Source organism: Sorghum bicolor, chromosome 10 (assembly GCF_000003195.3).
Source record: "Sorghum bicolor cultivar BTx623 chromosome 10, Sorghum_bicolor_NCBIv3, whole genome shotgun sequence".
Taxonomy (NCBI): Eukaryota; Viridiplantae; Streptophyta; class Magnoliopsida; order Poales; family Poaceae; genus Sorghum; species Sorghum bicolor.
The window spans coordinates 10,139,888-10,162,823 of NC_012879.2; the positions used below are offsets into that span (position 1 = coordinate 10,139,888).

At 50.1% G+C, this 22,936-nt stretch overlaps 2 protein-coding genes across 2 annotated transcripts; one reads left to right on the forward strand and one right to left on the reverse strand.

Annotated features, from left to right (window-relative positions):
• Positions 14,168–14,949, reverse strand: LOC110431083 (cuticle collagen 40-like). Its single transcript, XM_021449777.1, has 2 exons — positions 14,584–14,949; positions 14,168–14,398 (listed from the first exon to the last, which is right to left on the reverse strand). The coding sequence occupies exons 1-2, from the start codon at positions 14,947–14,949 to the stop codon at positions 14,168–14,170; spliced, it is 597 nt and encodes a 198-aa protein (XP_021305452.1).
• LOC8061519 (uncharacterized protein At3g17950) lies at positions 20,534–21,845 on the forward strand. The gene is made up of 2 exons (XM_002436768.2): positions 20,534–20,931; positions 21,053–21,845. Exons 1-2 carry the CDS (start codon positions 20,854–20,856, stop codon positions 21,623–21,625), a joined length of 651 nt encoding a protein of 216 aa, XP_002436813.1. The 5' UTR covers positions 20,534–20,853; the 3' UTR covers positions 21,626–21,845.

The following is a 22,936-nucleotide window of genomic DNA, read 5'->3' on the forward strand; positions in this document are numbered from 1 at the left end:
TCAAACCGATAAACAAGTATGAGCACATACGTAATGTGGTTTACTGAAGATAGAAATAACTACTCTTGGGAGTACGGAAAACGATATATATATATATATATATATATATATATATATATATATATATATATATATATATTCGTGTCGCAAGATTCAATATGACGGAGCTTGAAAAATTTTTGGCTTTTAGGAAGAACGAAACAGGCCCCGATCTCTATGATTGAGGCCTTAGGCCTTGTTTACTTCCCAAAAAATTTTGCAAAATTTTTCAGATTCTCCGTTACATCGAATCTTTAGATGTGTGCATGAAGTATTAAATATAGACGAAAATAAATACTTATTACATAGTTTGGTCGAAATTGACGAGACGAATCTTTTGAGCCTAGTTAGTGCATGATTGGACAATATTTGTCAAATACAAACGAAAGTGCTACAGTGCCTGTTTTGCAAATTTTTTTGAACTAAACAAGGCCTTATTTAGTTTGTGAACTTTTTTGGCTTTGCCTATTATAGTATTTTTGTTTATATTTGACAATTATTATCTAATCATGAATTAACTATGTTTAAAAAATTTATCTTGTAAATTACAGACAAACAATGCAATTACTTTTTATTTTTATATATATTTAATGCTCTATATACGTCTAAAGATTCTATATGTTAGAAAATCTTGAAAATTTTTGACGGCCTGACTCACGCTGTAACCGCCGGATTAATTTTACTGCCTCCAACAACAAGAGTGAGTGAGCCATGGAACCTACCGGGCTTATCATAGTGGGTGATAAAATTTTAAAAAATAGAATGCTATTGCCCACTCGTCCAATTGCAAATTGAAAAGGGAAAGGTGCTCAGTAGTTCGCTGTAAAGATGGCTGTACAAATGTGATGAGATTTTATTATTAAGGGCGTGTTTGGACGGTTGGAATTGATTCATGAACTCTGCTTTATAAATTTTATTTTGGAGTAGCTTCATAGAAAACCTAGAGTTTGTGAAATATACCTTTAAGTTCTCTCACAACTTCATATTTTCTTTCTTCGAGCAGAGTGTATGAAGCTAAGCTTGCTGGCTAAAAAACATGGAGCAAAATTATAAAAAAAACATGGAGTGAAGCAGTTCTAAAAATCCTCTAAATCTCTTAAGGAACCAGACTTTTATTTAAATGGACTTATAAAGATAACATAAATATTCACTATTGTAAACTTAATCAAGACATTAACTGAGGCAGGTGTTGACGCCGGATTGATCCTAGATCATATACCAGTTAGGGCTAGTTCGATCGGCAAGCCTGAGACTATCATTCAAGCGAATGCAGGGCTGATCTCCCTAAGGCGGAAGCAAATATTTCATCCCAGCTGCTCCATCTCATGCTTGGCTTAATTCATCAGATCGAAGTAGGCAAATATGCTAATTGGCCATGCATGAGTATCGCTAATAGCCCAACATGCAAGTCTGATGATCATGTGCAAGCATGTCTCTCATTTCCTTTAATCTTCTAGCTTCTCTTGCCTTTCTCTTCTATTCACGTGATGTGCATCTGTATCGTTCTTTGCTAAGTATTTGGAATATTAAATAACCTTCCCTGCTCCGGACAAGTGAGATGATTTAGCTTCTCATGTAGCAGATGGAATCGAATCTCTTTGCTGTTTGTTTTGACCGCTGGAAACCAATGCACAGCACGACAGCACCTTAACTCCTGCGGATGCCTGCGATAGCTTGACACGGCCTGATGGACAGCCTATACGAACCAGCTGAAAGCATCTCCATGAATATTCAAGACAAGAGTCCAAGCCAAATTTGAGTGTCAACAATGCACACAACCGCCTCAGTTTAAAGATTATGGTAAATCAATTTTTATTGAGACGGTTGAAATACCAGCCTCGGTAAATAAAATAAAAAAAGAAGACCCGTGGAAGCCCAGTGAGTCCATCCATGTGTCCGTCGAGACCATCCCGCACCGCCGCTTCGCTCACCAGATCTGCACTGCCGTCGCGTCTGCTCGCTAGAGGAGGCCACCCACTCGGCGAATTCGGCCGCTGCTCACCAAATCTGGTTGCCTGCTCGCCAGATCTGCTCGCCACACGCTGTTGGAGGGAGAGAGGGGATAAGGCGCGCCGGGCTAGCTGGGACCAACACCGCTGCGCTCTTGGAGCCACTGTGCCGCGCGTCACCGGAGGGAAAGGAGAGAGTGTGCGCCAGGGCGGCTGGGACTAGTGCCACCACGTTCCTAGAGCCGATGCGTCGGGCCACCAGAGAGAGAGGAGAGAGGGAGCGTTGGGGCGGCCACCTAGGGCCGCCGCGCCGCGCGCCATCAGAGGGAGAGACGTGAGATGACGTGGGCAGTAGTGAGGGAGATGGAGGTGACACGTGTCGCTAGAGGTAGAGAAGAGATGGGGTGTGGGCAGTGGAGAGGGAGAGGGAAGTGGCAGGCGTCGTGTGTTGATGGAGGGCCAGTGGGTGCACTTGAGTGGGAGTGAAATGAGGGCTAGGGTTTATAACTTTTTGTCATATACTATGAAGTCCCAGGCTATGGCCACGTTGAGCGGCGTGGGCTCGGCCAAGACTTATCGAGGTCCGCCTTCGAAAATAGCCTGATTTTTTGAGGCGCACCTCTTATAAGGCCACCGTTAGTAGATTTTAGGAGGCGATTATTTTTTTAACCACCTTCGTAAACTGATTTTATGAGACGGTTAATTGTAATCACCTTGGCTAATGAAAACGACCGCTTCCGTTAATCCCAAGCATTAACTGAGGCAGTTGGAATTTGAAAACGACTCGGTTAATAAAAGGACACCGCCACACAACATCATTTGTGTAGTAATGATTTACAACATATATTAATATTTTATTGAATCTAATTGTAAAATATATTTTTATAATGTATTATTTCATTGTCATAGATATTAGTATCTTTTCAACAGAACTGATGAAAATCACACAAAAAAACAGTCTCTATGTGGAAACATAGCAATGCATGGATGACGGTGTTAAGAGTTGATCTGGGAGATGCAAGTTTTATCTTGCTTACCAGAAAACAAATCCCAATTAAGCACGGAACATGCAGTAAATGATGGGTGTTTGCAGCCACTTCAACTTTTTCTTCCTTTTTTTTTCGGAAGAAAGCAACAAATTCTACTCAAATTTACTCCATCTCCCCCCCCCCCTTCAAAAAAAAATCAACCATGGGTTCATATCAGTCAAACTAGCATAAGTTTGACCAAATAGTATTCACATTTATATCTGTATTATAAATATATATATATATTATAATTAATTCAGTGATATATAATAAACGTTAGTATTTTTTGAAAAAGTTGATTAAAGTTTAAATTATTTGACTACTCAAAAATAAGAATTGAATTTTTCTGAGACGGTGGGAGGTAATTGCACTCTCCCACTCCCCCTCATCATGCTATAGCACACTAGAAACAGCGCTATTCCTCGTAGAAGCAAAGATTCGTTCCCAGTCAATTCGAAGCAAATGCTCATGGTTGGTGCACTTGTAGTTCTTTTTTGGAAACATGTACTGCTGGGCGCTGGCACTGTTTGCCGAACTAAACATTCGTTTCTCAACTAATCACACGCTTCCTTTCACTTCAATCAACTTCATATCTTGATTGCTGTACTATGAAGGAATGAACATTTTCCCACGGCGTTCTCATCTACTCCCTCCGTCATAATAAGAATAAAAATAAAATATCACATCTATAGTATTTTTATACACTTGATTAAACTCAAAATATTTAACTCTTTGGAAAGCGAGACTTTTATTATTTTTACTGGTATAGAGGGAGTGGCTCATTTCTTTTATTTATTCTAGGAGGGGAACGTTGAAGCTCTGCATATAAAAACTTGTACTATAAAGGTGAGGAAACCACAAAGACATAGGTTCAAGCAAACCACAAAGGAATGCGTATATCCTCGTTATTGAGAAAATCACAAGGCATAGTCCCTTTCAACCCTATTCTCTTCCGAAACAATTCACAAACATTGAGCTTGAGGGTTATTACTAGATATGTTGAGGTGATACAAACTTACTGGAGCACTCCACAACACTTGGGTGTGCTTCAATAGACAACTTCTTCTTCTTGTCTAGGATAAAAAAAACTTGACGGGAAGGAGCAGACTGCACCTCCGCTTTTTTAATTAAGAGGATGCAGGGCTTGAACCACGAGAGCACCTACTCTTCTTGTCTAGGATCAATGTTAAAACTCAAATCCTTGGCTTGAAAGACTCTCCAAATGCTCAAGAGATGGTATTGGGGCTGTGCACGCAGTGCCTAGCTAGTATCTCGGCATAAGGACAGCCCAAGGTGCCATGGGCCATGCTTACAATAGGGGGAAAAAAACTTGTGTTGTGCCGACACGGTTCAACATGCCTCGTGTGATTATAAGTTATGGTTTGAAGCAATAAGAAGCATGAGGGCATGTACAACCCACAGACATGTATCTGTCTGTAAGTTTTTGGAATCCACAACACAGACAACCAAACAGACAACTTATACAATCCACAGACAGAGTCGTCTATTTGACTGTCTATAAGTAGTTTAATGCTTGTATATAGTCATGATCAATCATGAACATCATTTTACTAATATCATTGTGTTGCTATTTGATACAACATAATTTCATAGCCACAGTCAAAGATTACAAATGTTCATACTATAATTGTAAAGAATTTTATTTTCCTCATAAGCAAACAGAGAGCCTCCTGGCGTTCTCTTTCAATTTAAGATTCACCTCGCTATGGATCTGGGACACAACCACAACAGCTTTACGGTGGCAGCATGCACGCAGCAGGAAAAAATGATCTAATATAGAAAAAGAGCAGCAAAAATAAGAAATAAAAAACAATACATCCAGGAGTGTGATGGCTTTCAAAATTCTGAAAAAGATATCAGGCAACGAACTTCTGGAGGATAATACTGGTGACAGATAACAAAAATTGGAAAACTAAGACCAATACTAGGGAACAGAATATGGCTATCACTTCTCTGAAATTCTTGACAAGAGCTAGAACTGGAAAGCACAAAATTCTCTAAAATTCTTGACAAGAGCTAGAACAGAATATGACTATCACCAATACTCGACACTAGTTTTCAGTCTCCTTGACATCATTCTTCACAAGAGCTAGAACTAAAAGCACAAAATTAGAACATAAGCAAGCTGACAGAAACCTGATCACAGGAAGAAACTGAAGCCTGGATCTAAGACTAAATTCTAAATCTGCACTAAAAATTATGTGGTTGATTGCAAAAATTCAGTGCAACTGCTAGTATTGTTCGTTTGAGTTCAGTGTTATTGCTAGTAGATCTGAAAAACTGATAAGAATCACTAGCAGCAACTCGCTCAATCACGAGGAAGGGGATGGGCCGCCGGCAACATGGAAGAGGGCCGCCGCTAAGCCGGATCCGCGGCCGTTGCCGTAAATGAAGTTGCTTGGCGCCACCATCGTCACCGCTGAAGACGCCGCTGGACCCTTGCCCATCCGACCCAAAGCAACAACCTTGTCCTTCCTGGATGAGGGGGTCGCTGTTGGCTCCATCTCGACGGTGAAGAATGACGGCGGAGCTCTAAGAGGACAGCAATATATGGTATGGGCATGGGGGATTTTGGCGCGAAAAAGGAAATCGAGAATGCCACAACTGGATCCCGCGCGCTCGGCTTGGAGACAGCATCCCCGTACAGCGCGTCTCTTCGCCGGCGACGACGTCTGGGAGCACGAGCCGAGGGCGTCGCCTCACGAGACGACGGACTTTCTCTCTCACTTCATTCAATTAGGGACGTCAGGGTGTTTTTCGCAAAAATTAAATTACACAGACGAGCTTTACAGCCGCGCTGTACATGCCCTGAGAGGGTTGGGCAGGTCCATGATGGTTGAGCCACCCAAGTCCCAACGAAACCAACACAAACACCCAACATGTTCGAGACATATTTTTCTTCATCCTTTCCATTTTGTATATCACCGAGGCCATTACTTACTCTGTACTCGGCAAAGTTTAAGGACATGTTTGGTTCATGCCCGCTCAAACACTTCCTAAACCCGTCAAGTATCTCAGCTCCAGGCACTCAAAATTCTAGGCAAATTTATTTTTTTTAGGGCAGAGCAAACATGCCCTAACTACAAAACTTGGGTGCAATATACTAGCTTCGGATCCATGAAAATTTAAGAAGCTTTCACAGAAGAAGAATCCATACCAATAGCTAAGAGTTAGAAACAATCTTTGTGGGGGTATAAACCCCTATACCCTTACGGCTAGACTTGGGCCAGGAGACTTGGCCCATTACGAGACAAGCTCAAAGCTTGATCCGACAGCTTGGAGTTTCGCGCAAGGGAACAAGTCGTGAAGATCAAGCAGGATTCTAGTCGGTTAGAATAGGAATTGATATCGAACTATCTATGACAATTGTAACCGACTAGGATTAGTTTCCAGATCTGTAACCTTGCCCTCCGGACTATATAAGGAGGGGCAAGGGACCCCCCTAGGACACGATTATTCTCTCAACACAATCCAATACAATCAGACGCAAGACGTAGGTATTACGCCCACACGGCGGCCGAACCTGGATAAAAACCTTGTCTGTGTCTTGCGTCACCATCAAGTTCGTAGCTTGCGCACCGTCTACCGATAAACTACTACCGTGGGTATACCCCAAGGTAGACTGCCGACCAGCTTTCGTCGACAGTGGCGCGCCAGGTAGGGGGTGTGCGTACAACTTCTCCGACGAACAAGATGGTCATAGTTCCAGCTTCCGCGGCCGTACCTGAAGGCCTCACGTTCACCGTCGGCCAGATCACGTGGACGACGCGCGGCGGTGGTCTCACGACCACGGTTTCGGAAGAAACCCAGATCCAATCTGGGATGACGTCGCCTCCGACCACTCGGATGACGGCACCGAGCGCCCGACCACCACTCCCACGCTACAAGGGGAAGGAGGTCGACTGCTCGGACCTTCTCCAAGCACTTGATCGCGCTGATTCCAAGCTACTCGAAGCTTCCCAACTAGTAGATGGGATCTCGCGCCATCCTGATCAAGCCGCTCTAACGGATTTTTTCAACTCCCACCGGCCAACTCGTGTCGTTACACACGAACGGCTGAGAACGTCTCTGACAATAACCTCAACTCCCTCTGGACGATTCGTCAAGCTTGAGGCTAACCCGGAGGAGGATTACCCATGCGGTCCGAACAACTCGGCCTCCCTCTACTCACGGCACGTCCAATCCCTTTTCAACAAGGCGGGTTGGCTGCCAAAACGGAACGGTCGACCAACTCGTCATTACGTCAACATGGTGACGATCCGAGAGCTACGGGACGGCCAGGCCTCCAGCACAAACTCGAGCACTGGTTCCGTCCCCACCGAGGTCATAAACTCCGAAGACGAGGACTACGACCTGGATTTGCCTTCACATCCTCCGGGCTTCTCTCATTTCCCGGTCTTCCCACCACGGCGAGGAGACATCGTTTTCAATGTCAGTGCTGACGAGCCGGTCGTCGATGGAGAAACAGACGAGCAGAGGCAGCTCCGCGAGCAACGTAACGCCGATCGTGCCCGACGACGCGCGGACGAGGAACGTCAAATCCCACCGCATAATCTCAGCGACGCTTTCGACATGGTCGGGGATCAGCCAGTTTACAAAACGCCAAGCGCCAACGTGGCTGTGGCCATGGCCAATTTAGATCGGCTCCCTGACACTCCCGATTGCCAGGGCATCCGAACCAGCGTTCGAGCACATCTGATCGCCGCAATGGGACAAACAGCCACTCTGCTCAAAAGAGTCCAAGCCGTCTCCTATACGGAGGCCACCTCCGACCAGACTCACCGCAGCCGGACCTCACCGCACCGTTCCACCGACGATCATCGAAAAAATTCACGGCGTGACGACGGCGGTCGGGATGCTGGCGGTCGCCGCGAGCAGAACCATGGGCGTAGTCAGGAAGTAAACCAGCACAGGGATCTTCGATACAACATCCCTCCCAAAGACGCCCGAGACCGCATCAACAGGCGCGCCACGGAGAGAGCAGTCCACGAAAACCTGCGTCGTATCGAATATGATGCAACACACGGCCCCCCGGCCTGAGGCAGTTCTCCTCACATCTCCGCCAGGTCGTGTGGCCCCGCAATTTCAAGCTCGAGAAACTCAAAAAATACAACGGCAAGGAAAATCTGGAAAACTGGATCACTCTTTACGAGATCGCCGTCCGATCAGCAGCAGGAGACGAGCACGTCATGGCCAACTACTTCCCAGTAGTCCTCGACCAGGCTGGTCACCAGTGGCTTCTTGGCCTGCCCGAGGACTCCTTCGACTCTTGGGAAGAGCTGCGCCAGGCCTTCATCGACAATTTTATCGCCACATGCGAGCAGCCTGGAAACAAATACGACCTCGAAAGGATAAGGGACAAGAAAAACGAGCCTCTGCGCGATTACATCCGACGATTCTCAGATATGCGCCTTAAGATCCCGAAGATTTCCCACGACGAGGCCATATCTGCTTTCATCAAGGGGCTGCGCTTCCATGAAGCACTGAGGAACAAGCTGTTGCGTAAAAGGCCAACAACGATGGCCGAGCTCCTCGCCACGGCTAAAAATTACGCCGACGCCGACGACGCAGAAAAACTCATCCGGGACGATGCGAGAGGTCCCGACCAGCCTCCCCGGCGAGACGATAGTCGCGGTCGTTTCGACAACAGGAACCACCGACGTCCCGACAACCGTGACCACAGGGAAGGTTGGGATAGGCGGCGCGACAACCGCGATGATTTCAGAGGAAAGCGCCCCCGCGACCATGACCATGAAGTAAATACGGTCAAACGCCCCAACGGACGGCGGGACTACCAAGAAGACTACAACAAAACGTTGAAGGGACCGTGCCAACTACATCCAAAGTCCAACCATACCATGGAAGAGTGTCGCGTCCTCAAAAACATTTACACACGACGGGCCGCCCAAGACGACTCTGCCAAGAAGAATGGGAAGCAAGACGGACGCGACCACAAGACGAGGACGAGGACCAAGATAGGGACCCACGACACCAGTATGTCAGTCCCACCGACGTGGTCCACTCCATCTTCGGGGGCAAGGTCTCCATCGAATCTAAGCGAGAAAGAAAGCTCCTAAAAAGAGCCTGCCTCAACATAGACAGCTCGGATGACCTGATCGCAGACCCCAAATTCCCCCCGTGGTCACACAGAGAGATCTCCTTCAGCAGGAAGGATCAGTGGGCCGCTATCCCAGAGCCAGGTCGTTTCCCTCTAATCTTGGACCCCTGCATCAACAGCATCAGATTCGAGCGGGTACTCGTGGACGGAGGAAGCTCCATTGACATCCTTTTTCCGTAACAGCCTGCCCGCTCTCAAGCTATCTCCGGCACAGCTAAAACCCTACGACGCTCAGTTCTGGGGAGTCCTGCCCGGCCAGAGTTCAGTGCCCCTCGGACAGATAACGTTGCCTGTCCAATTCGGCACGTCCGACCACTTCCGAACAGAGTTCGTCAACTTTGTGGTCGCTGACTTTGATGGGACTTACCATGCTATACTGGGCCGACCATCGCTAACAAAGTTCATGGCAGTCCCACATTACTCATACCTGGTCCTTAAAATGCCCACGGAGAAAGGCGTCCTAACCGTCAGGGGCAATGTCTACACTGCATACACTTGCGAGGAGGAGAGCTTCAAGATCACCGAAGCAATCGATCTCTCAATCCGCATGGCAGAGACAGTAACCCAGGCTACACAGCTACCTCCCGACCAACTTCGACTACCCGAGCAGGAGACCGCCAGGAAGAACTCAAAATCCAAGGAGCATAAGGAAGTACAGCTGGTCGAAGGCAGTCCCGAGAAGACGGCCCTCATCGGGGCCAACCTAGACCCTAAATAGGAAGACGCGCTCGTCAGGTTTCTAAGGGACAACGTAAGCGTTTTCGCATGGAAACCTGCTGACATGCCCGGCGTCCCATGAAACCTGATCGAGCACTCCTTAAATGTCTCGAAGACCGCAAGACCCATCAAGCAAAAGCTGCGACGGTTCGCTCGTGACAAAAAGGAGGCTATTAGGACAGAAATAACATGGCTTCTAGCAGCCGGATTCATAAAAGAAGTGTACCATCCCGATTGGCTTGCCAATCCGGTTCTTGTACGCAAAAAGAATAATGAATGGAGAATGTGCGTTGATTACACTGATGTCAATAAACACTGTCCTAAAGATCCTTTTGGTCTCCCTCGCATCGACGAGGTGGTCGACTCAACGGCCGGATGCGAACTCCTTTCTTTTCTAGATTGCTACTCTGGTTATCACCAGATCTCGCTAAAGGAAGACGATCAGATCAAAACATCTTTCATCACTCCTTTCGGTGCATATTGCTATACGACCATGTCCTTCGGACTCAAAAACGCCGGGGCAACTTACCAAAGGGCCATCCAGCAATGCCTCCACGACGAGATCCGTGACGACCTCGTCGAGGCTTATGTAGACGACGTCGTCGTCAAAACAAGGGACGCCAGCACCCTAATCGACAACTTAGACCGAACCTTCAAAGCACTAAACAAGTATAAGTGGAAACTCAATCCCAAAAAGTGCATCTTTGGGGTCCCCTCCGGTCTACTACTCGGCAACGTCGTCAGTCGTGACGGCATACGGCCGAACCCTTCAAAAGTAAAAGCAGTACTTGACATGCGACCACCTAAGAATGTCAAGGATATTCAGAAGCTCACCGGATGTATGGCCGCTCTCAGCCGCTTCATCTCAAGACTAGGAGAAAAAGGCCTCCCTTTCTTCAAACTCCTGAAGGCGTGAGAAAAATTCTCCTGGACAGAAGAGGCTGACGCTGCGTTCACCCAGCTTAAGACCTTTCTCACTTCACCGCCTATCCTTACAGCGCCTCAGCCCAATGAAGACCTACTACTTTACATTGTTGCAACTGACAGGGTTGTTTCGACGGCAATAGTGGTCGAGCGAGACGAGCCAGGCCACGTCTACAAGGTTCAGAGACCCGTTTACTTCATAAGCGAAGTCCTAAATGAGTCTAAGGCTAGATATCCGCAAATACAGAAGCTCATATACGCCATCCTAATAACATCAAGAAAGCTAAAGCACTATTTCGACGGCCATCGAGTCTTGGTAACCACCAGTTTCCCTCTTGGGGATATCCTGCGCAATAAAGACGCCAACGGCAGAATTGTAAAATGGGCAATGGAATTATGCCCATTCTCCTTGGAGTTCCAGAGCCGCACCACAGTCAAGTCTCAGGCCCTGGTCGATTTCATCGCAGAATGGACGGATCTCAACGAGCCTCCTGTTCCCGACGTCTCCGACCACTGGTTGATGTTCTTCGACGGGTCCTTAAACATCAACGGCGCCGGCGCTGGGGTACTTTTCGTGTCGCCTAACAAGGACAAACTGCAATACGTCCTTAGGATCCTTTTTCCGGCATCAAACAACATCGCCGAGTACGAAGCATGCCTTCACGCCATACGATTAGCCGTTGAGTTGGGAGTCAAACGCCTTTATGTCTATGGCGACTCCGCTTTAGTTATCAACCAGCTCAACAAGGAATGGGACGCAACCCACGAGAAGATGGATCTCTACTGCAAAGAAATTCGCAAATGGGAAACCAACTTCTATGGCATAGAGTACATCCACGTGGTCCGGTATAAGAACCAGGCGGCAGATGCGTTGTCAAAATTGGGGTCATCTCGGGCCCAGATCTCGTGAGGTGTTTTCGTCCAGGACATCCATGAGCCAAGTGTGGGCAAAGATCCGCCCGAAAAGCAACCTATTGAGGCAATGCTCATAGACGACGTTACTCCGACAACCAGTAACCGCGATTGGCGCACCCCATTCATCCGGTATATATCGGACGGGACAGGCTTTCAGGATAAAACAGAGAACGAGCGCCTCATTCGACGATCAAAGAATTACATACTGGTGGACGGCAAACTTATGCGAAAAAATGCAAGTTCTGAAGTGCTGCTCAAATGCATATCCCAAGATGATGGCATCAAGCTCCTAGATGACATACATGCCGGATCCTGCGGCAATCATGCTGCCTCCAGAACGCTGGTCGGGAAAGCTTTCCGAGCAGGTTTTTATTGGCCAACCGCGGTCAACGACGCAGAAAAACTGGTCCGGCACTGTGAGGGATGTCAGTTCTTCGCTAAACGGACCCACGTACCTGCTCATGAGATTCAAACTATACCGTCGTCCTGGCCTTTCGCTTGCTGGGGGCTCGACATGATCGGGCCATTTAAACCGGCCCCTGGTAACTTCAAGTTCATCTTCGTATTAATCGACAAGTTTTCAAAGTGGATTGAATACATGCCACTGGTCAAAGCAACCTCCGAAAAGGCCATGGAGTTCCTCAATCAAATCATACACAGATTCGGGATCCCAAACAGTATAATCACCGACCTGGGTACTCAGTTCACTGGCACCACATTTTGGGACTTCTGCGATGACAGAGGCATAGTCATAAAATACGTGTCAGTAGCTCACCCACGGGCAAATGGCCAAGTTGAACGTGCAAACGGAATGATCATCGACGCCCTAAAGAAAAGGTTGTACACCAAGAATGACAGAGCACCTGGTCGATGGATGAAAGAGTTACCGGCCGTGGTCTGGGGCCTCCGAACACAGGCTAGTCGGAACACCGGGGTATCACCCTACTTCATGGTTTACGGCACCGAGGTAGTACTGCCATCTGACATAACCTTCGGATCTCCAAGGATTGAAAACTTCGACCAGTTAACAGCCGACAACACCAGGGAACTCGAAATCAACTGCATGGAAGAAAAGCGTCTAAACTCGTGCCTTCGAACAGCAAAGTATCTTGCGGCAATCAGACGATACCACAACAGGAACGTTAAGGACCGTTCTTTCGTGGTGGGCGATCTAGTACTCAGGTGGAAAACAAGCCAGGAAGGAATGCACAAGCTATCCACTCCCTGGGAAGGACCCTTTGTGGTCGCTGAAGTCACACGACCCACATCCTACAGATTGGCATATCCAGATGGAACACGCGTGCCTAACTCTTGGCACATAGACAAATTGCGCCGATTTTATCCATAAGTTCTAGTAACTTTTGCTTGTAAGTCTCTTATAGTTGGCAATAATAAAAGTTTTTTCTTTTTGGCTATACTTTGTTTACACGCAGAGCTTTCGACAAAGAGCAACAATGTCCTCTGAGACGGAAACTCTTAACGACTATGAATCAAACACAGTGACACGTCACTCAGATAACTTCATAGTGCTCAAAATAACAGTCATGACAAAAGCAAACTTTATTACAAACTTTACATACAAAGTTTACAATAAATACCCTAACGGGCAGTCACTAGTCTACTCCTACAGACTACTCTACTGGCCTACTGCTCGGGCTGATCACCCGCTTGGCCTTGCTACCCGGACGAAGGGGTTGGGGCCACCGGCGCCTGGCTGGTCGAGACCGCAGGCGTCGACCGCCCATCTCTGGCAATGGACGCCCCCGACAACTCCCTGGCCGACCTGTCTGAACCCGGCTGGTCGGGGGGAGTGGCCGTCCCGCATAGATTGATGTCGCCGATCACCGTCGACGACAAGTCTAGCAGTCCAGCCCTAAGCTCGTCCGCCTCCTGCGGGCCGACTTCTTTGGGGTACCCCTTCTCCAGCCTGGACAAGTCGACCAGGGGGTAGTGGGCGCGCACCATGCTGAGGATATGCGCGCCAGCAAACTCCCCGGCGTCCTTCACGAACTGTTGGAGCCAGTCCCACGCCCGTTGCGCCTTTTCCACTGGTGTCAGTCTCGGCGCGCGGGGCTGGCTCTCCGGAAGCTAGGGGCTGATCAAGTCCAGGACCGGGGATACTCCTTTCCAGATCCTACAACAATTAACCTTCCAGGAGTCCCGATCCTTGACCAGCTCGTCCAGGTGCTTCTTGGTGTTCACTCTGAGCACTGCAAATCAAGCAAGATGTTAGCTTCAACATATCGAAAAGAGCGATAAGCGGCAAACAACGGGAGCGGCGCGTATTACCAGACAGCTCCCGGTCCCTCCGGTTCAGCTCCTCTCCTGCTCGGCGCTCGGCCTCCAGCGCCCCGGCAAGCTCTTGGCTGAGCTCTTCTTTATCTTGTCGGAGGCGAACAACCTCTTCCTCCAAGTCTACAATAACACATTCCTGGTGAGCAGATCTAATCACACAGCTATATGCAGCTGTTCGGAGAATGCAACTGACCTGTCCTTTGCCGATACTGATCGGCTAGGCGCCGAGTAAGCTCGAGACGACGCTCCTCCTGAGCACTCATCTCGGCCACCTTCTCACCAACTTCGGACCGCAGCCGGTCCACCTCCGTGGATAAGGCCTTATTCTCGGCCATTATGCCCTCGATTTGGCCGAAGCACCGTTTCCGGTACTTCGCCGTTTTCATCGCGCCCTGCAAGGAAACACATATGTTGAGCACAGGAGCGCTACATATACCTGCTGAACAATGCACAGACCACCTACCTTGACTTCATCCACGAGACGCTTGGCCGCGCGCTCTACCCTGTCGGCCTCCTCCGTCTCCGCGAGCTCCTCGTGCCCGATGAAGTGGTCCCCGCGTTGGCGCCACACGTACACATGCTGGCGGCCATGACGGGGGCGACCTTCTATCTCCTCCACCTCGTCGTCGGAGGCCGCCTGGGTTTCCTCGTTCGCCGCACCGCCACCAGTCGTGGTCGCAGGCATCACCGGCCCCTGGACCAGGCCCGGGGAGCCTGCGGACGAAGAGGCCCCCGCCCGGGGCGGCGTTGGGACTACCCTCTCTTCGGCAGGGGGAGGGGTCGGGGCTCTGTCTTCCCCTTCCGCGACGCTACTCGGGGGAGCGGTCCTTGCTGCCTCCCCATCCCTCAGCGGAGTGCTCGCCGCGACACTCGCCGGGGCAGACTCTCCCTCGGCGCCTGTAGCAGCAGCCGTCGCCGCACGCTGATCTGTGGTCTGTGGCATGGCGTCCTCAGCGGCACAAGTAGGCTCGGCCACCCTCTGGTCGGCGGCGTGGTCGGGGTTGACGTCCGACGCCGCGCTAAAGAACAAAGCAACATTTTCAAAAAAAAACCAAAACAAAAACAATCGTCAAAGTACGTAAGTTGAACACTCACAGGTCTGATCGACGATGGGCCGCGGTGAACCACCTCCTAGCCCTACCGGTCGGCACCTGCGCCCCCGTTTCCATAACATGCGGCGCAGGAGGGTCGCTGGCCACCCGATCAGTAGTGGTCGGTGCACTATCCGGGCGGCTACGAGGCCTTCGGACCAGCGACGGTGCGGCCTCCTCCTCCTCCTCGTCGTCGTCGGTGATCCGGACGAGCCGACGACGCTTTGGCGCTTGGCTGCTCTCTGCCGGCAGCGTCGGCGCAGGCGAAGGATCTGCAGCTAACGGCCTTTTCCCCGCGACTCTCTCCTCGGTGGTCGAGGCCGGACGGGCTTGCTCCTCTTCACTGCTGGTGTACAAATCACACCGAGCAGCGTCCTCCACCGGCGGATCCTCCCCTGCGGGATTCTCCATCCCAGGCGCCAGTGACACATACACTGTGCACCGGTCAATATCTTCGATCTGCAAAAGTAACAAAGACAAGTCAGCATCTGACAATAATAAATGCTAAGGAGAAATAACTGGTAAGATACCTTAGGTGCTGGTCGCCCCAACTTGAAGGCTTGCACCCGATCACTGCCACGGACGAAGCCCCCGTCCGCGAAGTTGAACAGCTCGTTCAACAGCTGCTGCACCTCTGCCTTCTCTAAGACCTCAGGCCGCATCCTGGTCGGGTCCAGGCTCCCGGCATACTCGTATGCCGAATGCACCCTCTTCTAGCAGGGCATCACCCGACGACATACAAAGTTACCGACCACGCCCAGCCCGTCCAAGCGCGACCAGTCGATCAGCTTCATCAGGTCCGCCACTTGGCCGTCGAACTCTTGGCGGTCGGTCTAGCTTATCCTCTTCTCGGGTATGTACCCCACGTCGCAGAACGTGGAGCTGCCCGGTTCTTCCCTGATGTAGAACCACTTCTTGTACCATTCGGTTAGGGAAGTGTTCCATGGGCAGTGCAGATAACGGTTCTTCATCCCGTCGCAAAGGTTGAGGTATACTCCACCTGCAACCTTGGAGCCTCCAACCGCTCCCTTTTTTCTTAAACAAAAAAGATAGCGAAAGAGATCGAAGTGCGGCTCTATGCCAACATAGGCCTCGCACAGATGGATAAAAGTGGAAATGAGAAGAATTGAGTTCGGGTGTAGATTGCAAATCCCGATCTCATAATACAAAAGAAGACCTTGAAGAAAAGGATGAACAGGCACCCCAAAACCCCTCTTAAGGAAATCCTCGAACACTACGATCTCACCGGCGCGGGGGTCGGCGTAGCTCTCCCCCTCAGGCGCGCTCCAGACGCTGAGCTCCGGGCTGTGCAGCAGTCCCATATCGACGAGGTCACCGAGGGACTTTGCGGTGCTGCGGGATTTCTTCCATTCCTTGGCCATCAGCTCAGCCCTCTTCTTGGAGTCGCTCTTCGCCATTGGAGATGCGGGAGCGATTTCGAGCTAGGAGGGTGCAGGTGGTTGAAGAAGGCGAGAGCGGAAAGCTTGAAGGCAATGGCAGGGTAAGCAATGCGGGGTTAATGTTAGGGTTTTATAAACCGCAACTCCACCCCTCCCACTTCCTGCATTCTTGGGAAGTGGGCGGGCCATACGGCGGACACGGCGCTTCGGTTTTCAATGATTATCGACAATTAATGCGGCGGAGTTTTTGTACAAATTGATGGTTTCCTTTTCTCAAACCGCGCAAAGGGCGGCTGTACAGTTGCCAGGCGCAATTTTTCATGCTGCCATCTGACATCCCGTCAGGAGGTCTCGTCACGTCAACCTTTATGTGGTAAAATTTTTCAAAACAAGCAGACAAAACATGGTAGAGAGTCAACAATCCAAGGACTGAACCGACCACCGAGCACTTGATGCTCGGGGACTGGTCGCCCAATCTATCAACTCGGAACTTCAAGGAATGCACCGACCACCGAGCATTTGATGCTCGGGGACTGGTCGTTAAATTTGTTGGGACTGCACCGACCACCGAGCGCTTGATGCTCGGGGACTGGTCGCCAACTAGTCTATTAGTTCGGGAATCAGCGGGCTGTATCGATCTCCGAGCATTGTACACCCGGGGACTGGTTGACCAGCTCGTCAAATTGATAAATTTATTCGATGATAAATGAGCATGAGATGCTCGGGGACTGGGTAATTTTAATTTTTTAGACCTTGCTACAAGGTTCATACTTCGTCTTCCAGCAAGCTCGGGGACTACATCGGTACGATGCATCTAGCGATGCATCTCAGTCTCAAAACTACTTTGGGGAATTTTCTTTTTAGACCCTGGCACCACGTGCCTACGTCACCTACTACCAGGCTCGGGGACTAAGTGGGCACACTTCACCTTGCGGTGAATATGCTTGCTTTTTTTTGAGGTCTATACTTTTCAGAAAAGTAAAGTGGGCACACTTCACCGGAAAGGAAATATTTTTTCTCAAGAGCACCATGCATTCTTCGACCAATTAGCTTCTTCGATGTCAATGTTGATCAAATATGTTTAGATTTGGTCAAAATACCGTCGCAACTGTCTGGGTGAATTTCATGCTGATTGAAGATGTCAAAATTTCATTGGTCGAAGAAGCTCAAGATGGCGTGTTACTTCACAATACATGGTGCTCGGGGACTAGCTGTGGGGGTATAAACCCCTATACCCTTACGGCTAGACTTGGGCCAGGAGACTTGGCCCATTACGAGACAAGCTCGAAGCTTGATCCGACAGCTTGGAGTTTCGCGCAAGGGAACAAGCCGTGAAGATCAAGCAGGATTCTAGTCGGTTAGAATAGGAATTGATATCGAACTATCTACGACAATTGTAACCGACTAGGATTAGTTTCCAGATCTGTAACCTTGCCCTCCGGACTATATAAGGAGGGGCAAGGGACCCCCCTAGGACACGATTATTCTCTCAACACAATCCAATACAATCAGACGTAAGACGTAGGTATTACGCCCACACGGCGGCCGAACCTGGATAAAAACCTTGTCTGTGTCTTGCGTCACCATCAAGTTCGTAGCTTGCGCACCGTCTACCGATAAACTACTACCGTGAGTATACCCCAAGGTAGACTGCCGACCAGCTTTCGTCGACAATCTTAATGTAGTAGTCCAAGGCATGTTTCATGATCATGTAACTAGTTTTCTGTCCGTGCACAGTGTGCACTTGTACCACAGTACTGATCGATCGTCAAACTAATCTCATTTCTCAACGAATCAGATGACCCCTTTCACTTTCAATGGTCAATCATTTGTGTACTAGCAGTTGATATCAAGTCACCGGTGTCCTCGATTGTTGCGAATTTTGCTAGGGTAGTCCTGCTCCCTAGCTCATTTCTTTTGATTTTTCTACCTACTGTAGTGTAGGTGTAGACGTGTAGTATAGTAGGGGAATCTTGATGCTCAGCGTAGCTACATGTGCTAAAGATGGTTCAGCCGTTCTAGATAAATTACCGAATTGGTTGCTGGCTGCATTCCAAAGTTTGCTTGTTTTTTACCCCTTGTTTGGTCTAGGGTGCCTTTGGGTGAATGGTCCTCTTGGCTATTGCTCTACAGACTACAATATTCGTGTGTTTACAGAACCGACCGATGCCATCATCTCAACTCTCGAAGCTCTTATGTGCACCACCTTATTGTCACTTGCATATATAGTTGCATTGCATCATGGACCATGATGCCGTTGTTAGGGTCCCAGTGGCACGATGAAGGCTCGCAAAACATGTCTGGACCGAATGCGAAGGTCGACAGAAACGTAAAAGGTTCGTTCTACGTACTAGGACCAAATAAAGCTAGGACCACCCCCTGTAGCCTGTACACGAGAAGCTCGATGTCGAATATCGAGTGAGAACTCACCAAAATTCAATTTATATATGATTTGTTTGGAACAATACAAGATTCCTCACTAACTAAACAAGACATAAGTGATTCAAAAAGGGGCAAAAAGGGTGCATATATTGTTGTTCCAGATCAGCAAGGCAGCTTCCCCCTCCCCCCTAGCGCCCCCCAACAGGTGACATGGGGGCATCTGCCACCGACGTTGAACCCCCCTCCCCCCCAGCCTTCCCCCAGCCGCCGCCGTCGCCCCGCGATGTGCGGCGGTGGCGCCTAAAAACGGCGGCCGCTCGCACCACCCTGGTCCTTTCCACCACTCCTCCCCTCTCCACCCCCACCCACTACACATGCGACATATCGGCGGTGGCGGCCGTCCGACTGGCTGGATCTACCGCCTGGTGGCGCCTTGGCCCCATGCCCCTACCTCTGGTCCGCGGCGTCGTTCCAACGACCGGTGGTGTGTCCGGCGCAGTTCCTCAACCTCCACGTCGACACTGGTGTCCAACGTCTTGCAGCCTAGATCAAGGCCCCTCATGGCCGGATTTGCCATATGGCGCCCCTCCCTCGACGTTTGGTGGCGGCGTCCAGGCACCCAATGGGGGCGGCGGGTGACCCTGGTTAGGTCAGAACTGCCTGTGCGGCCAGCTGCCCGCTGCCCAGGCCCTCCTGTTGTGCCCCCACCATCCATCCGCGTGCTGTGTAAGTGGGTGTCTGCGGCCTGGGTCCAGCACCCACGTATGTGCGACCCAGTGGTGGTGGCGAGGCTTGGTGCTCTGGGCGAAAGCCCAGCCTGGTGGTGGCTAGGCGAATGACGGTGACGTCTTAGCGCCACGTACCCTTCTGGGGGCGTAGTTCTCTAAGCCATGCTCATGTGCCACCATTGCCAAATTTTGGGTGAAAGGTCTTAGAAGCCTCTAAGGCCAGCGGCGATGGCGCCTTAGGCATCACCTCCTTCTTGAAGGCGTTGTTGAAGAATCTCCCACAACCCATCGATTGTCTTCATGTGGTCAACGTGGTCGTTGTGTTTGCACCTATTTGTGCTTCATGCTTCTCCTCATTTTGGTATGTCTAGTTGGTGGTGGTGTAGCCGTAGTTGTCGCTTAGGCCCCCTCTCATGCAGATGCTTTGCTGCTATGAGCGTGTTGGCCCCATCCGCGAATGCTTTGCCGCGTCGATGGTCTTGTTGCTTAGGATGTTAGGCAGATGCTTCATTGCCGGTGTTGCTTAGGCCCCCTCACATGCAGTTGCTTTGCTGCTGTGAGCGTGTTGGTCCCATCCACGAACTCTTGGCCATGTCGATGGTTTTCGTTGCTTGGGTGGATGATTTGCTACCTGGAGTTTCTAGTGGATGTTTTGCCGCTGTTGTTATCTGCGGCTTCACTTCATTATTGGCTACCATTGCGTTGATTAGTTCTATTGAATTAGGTTCAGTTTGTTGGGTAGTGCGGTGGAGGGTCTCTCGTATTTCTTGTTTTCGTTTATGTTGTGGGTATTCACTAGTAATCTATGGATTACTTGTAAATTTTATATGCTTTACCTGTTTGCCATTCTTTCGGCAGTCTTTTTGTTTGCCTTGTTTAATGAAATACGCGTCTAAAAGAAAAGAATCTGCATGTCGAGGAGAGAAAGTTCAACGCCTTGAAGATCACATGACACACCCACAGTCCCTGAACTCACGCTCACTCTGTTGAGTCACAGGAGTTTGTACGAGCTTACCACGGCAGATGCCCCGATGAGAGAACAAAGGCATCAGCCTTGAGTCGTCGGGTCGACCACATCGCCGTCAGAGCACCACAACCAACTGCCCCGCCAGCAACTGCCTGCCTATAAACCCTTTTAACTTCGCCTCTTCGGCCTCCACCTGTGGCCACCACCACGACACCTCCTCGCCTTGCCCACACCCCGGCCACGTACGGCTCTGCCGGAGCGGGCGGGGCCGGCGATATAATGGACCTCGACGCCGACATGATCCCGACCTCCCCCTCCGCCGACTCCTCGCCCTCCTCCTCCGACCTCGACACCGAGGTAACTGTCACCCTCGTCCATGTTCTTGGGTCTTCTTGGCTGCACAATCGCATTCCTCTTGTGTTTTCTCGATTCTAGCTTAGCTTGACATGGTGCGTTTCGCCTTTTGTGTGGGGGGCAGTCGACGGGGTCCTTCTTCCCGGACCGGAGCACGACGCTGGGGACGCTGATGGGCGTGTCGGCGTTCGGCGAGCGGCGGGCAGCGAGGGCGCCGGCTGCGGGAGACGAGACTGCGGAGGGCGCGCAGCGTGCTGCGCCGGACAGGGAGGAAACGACGAGCGTGGGCGTGTGGCTGCGCCGTCGTCGTCGGCGGCGGCGGCGCGGGCGCGGGCGCAGCCTGGGCGGGAGCTGGTGGCGGCTGTGCCGGGACCACGGCGACGGCGGCGGGCCGCCGACGTCGCTGGGCGAGTTCCTCGACATGGAACGGCAGCTCGCGGGCGCGGACTTCCTCTGCGACGGCACCGGTACCGGCGGCGCCTCAGGGCGTGAGACGGCCGCGGCCGTGGCGGCCACGGCGCTGTTCGAGGACGGCAGAGTGCGGCCTCCGCAGCCCGCGGCCGCCGCTGCGGCGGAGGAGAGGGGGAGGTGGCGGCTTCTGCGGGCGTCGGAAGGCTCGTCCTCGACGACGACGTCGTCGTCCCTGGCGCGGCTGCCGGTGCTTCTCACCGGCATCTGCAGCGGCGGAGCGGGGTAACATAACTACCGGACCAATGGCAATGGCTCTTGCAAATTGCAATCAAGTTAAGTGGGCTGTGGAGCAGTGGAGTTGACGCTTCTTTAATCAAGCCCCTTTGTCCCCCCATCTTTTTGTTCTTCTTTTGCCATTAATTATTCCAGTTTGGTCCCTTTTGCCATATGATGTTCCATTTGATGATGTACCTTTTTTTTCTCTTATTCCCTCCCCTTTTGCTCTTCGAACTACTCCCTCCGTCCCTAAATACTGCTATTTCTACGAGAAAATTTTGTCCACAAATACTGCTATTTCTACTAGCATATTCAGTCCATCAGCTCATTTAATTCTCCTCGGAACTTCCGTGGTCCACCAGCCCATTTAATTTTTTCTAGGGAGTAGTACTTTGGCGCATGGTCATTGTTTGAGTCTGTTTAGTTGGCATTAAATGCAGCTCATTGGAACCAAAGAACCATTGCTTAACGTGCATGATTAAATGGTGAAACCTAAATTAATTGAGGGTAGAATAGTCTTTTGTTTGCCACACTAATCTGTCTGAAATCTGCTAGAAATAGCAGTATTTGGGGACGGAGGGAGTACTAATCTTCTATGCACAGAAAAGAATCAAGACAAAACCCTGCTGTCTGGTTTGGTTTTACTTTTAATGAACGATCAGTTTTCCACAATAATGTACTTACATTCTGCGGCTCTATTTCATGGCAACCATTCCCCTGGTTGATTGATTCTTGCAATGTACAACGGACAAAGCTGTGCTGTTCGTGTACACAATTTCGTGCTGGTACACCGTAAGCATCCCGGGCCCAGCAGTACCGTGGAGGCGTTTTTGTCCAGGCACTGCACTGCGGCCGGATTCGGCGGCACTCGCACTCGCACGGCAGCCGAAAGATACGCGAACGCGACACACATCTGCAGGCCTCCTGTGAGCTGCTACGTCTGCACGGGTTCACCGGTCCCGGTCTGAACTCGATAGCCCCACCCACCGCTCCTCGCTGATCGATTCCATACGTACGTACACAAGCAGAAAACATGCAGGAACTCTTTTTTTTTCTAGAACAAAGAAACTTTATACTGTATTACTTCATTTCTCAGCATCAGAGTCCCGCTGAATACATAGAGATAAAAAAATTTAGGACATCATGTAACCACATACATTTATAATTTGAGGCAAAAGCAAACTTAGATGTATAATGTGCAGCCATGTTTGCTTCGCTCCTAATATGAACAAAAGCAAAATATGTGCATTGACCACTCAGTTCCTGGATTTGATTTAGCAATGGAATAACAACACACCTATTAGTAGCTCTAGAATTCCAT

Coding starts and splice junctions, on each gene's coding strand:
- LOC110431083 (XM_021449777.1), bottom strand. CDS start 14,949: ATGCCACAGACCACAGATCAGCGTGCGGCGACGGCTGCTGCTACAGGC. Junction 14,399..14,583: donor CCCGTCATGGCCGCCAGCAT/GTGTACGTGTGG, acceptor GTTTCCTTGCAG/GGCGCGATGAAAACGGCGAA.
- LOC8061519 (XM_002436768.2), top strand. CDS start 20,854: ATGGACCTCGACGCCGACATGATCCCGACCTCCCCCTCCGCCGACTCC. Junction 20,932..21,052: donor CCTCCGACCTCGACACCGAG/GTAACTGTCACC, acceptor TGTGGGGGGCAG/TCGACGGGGTCCTTCTTCCC.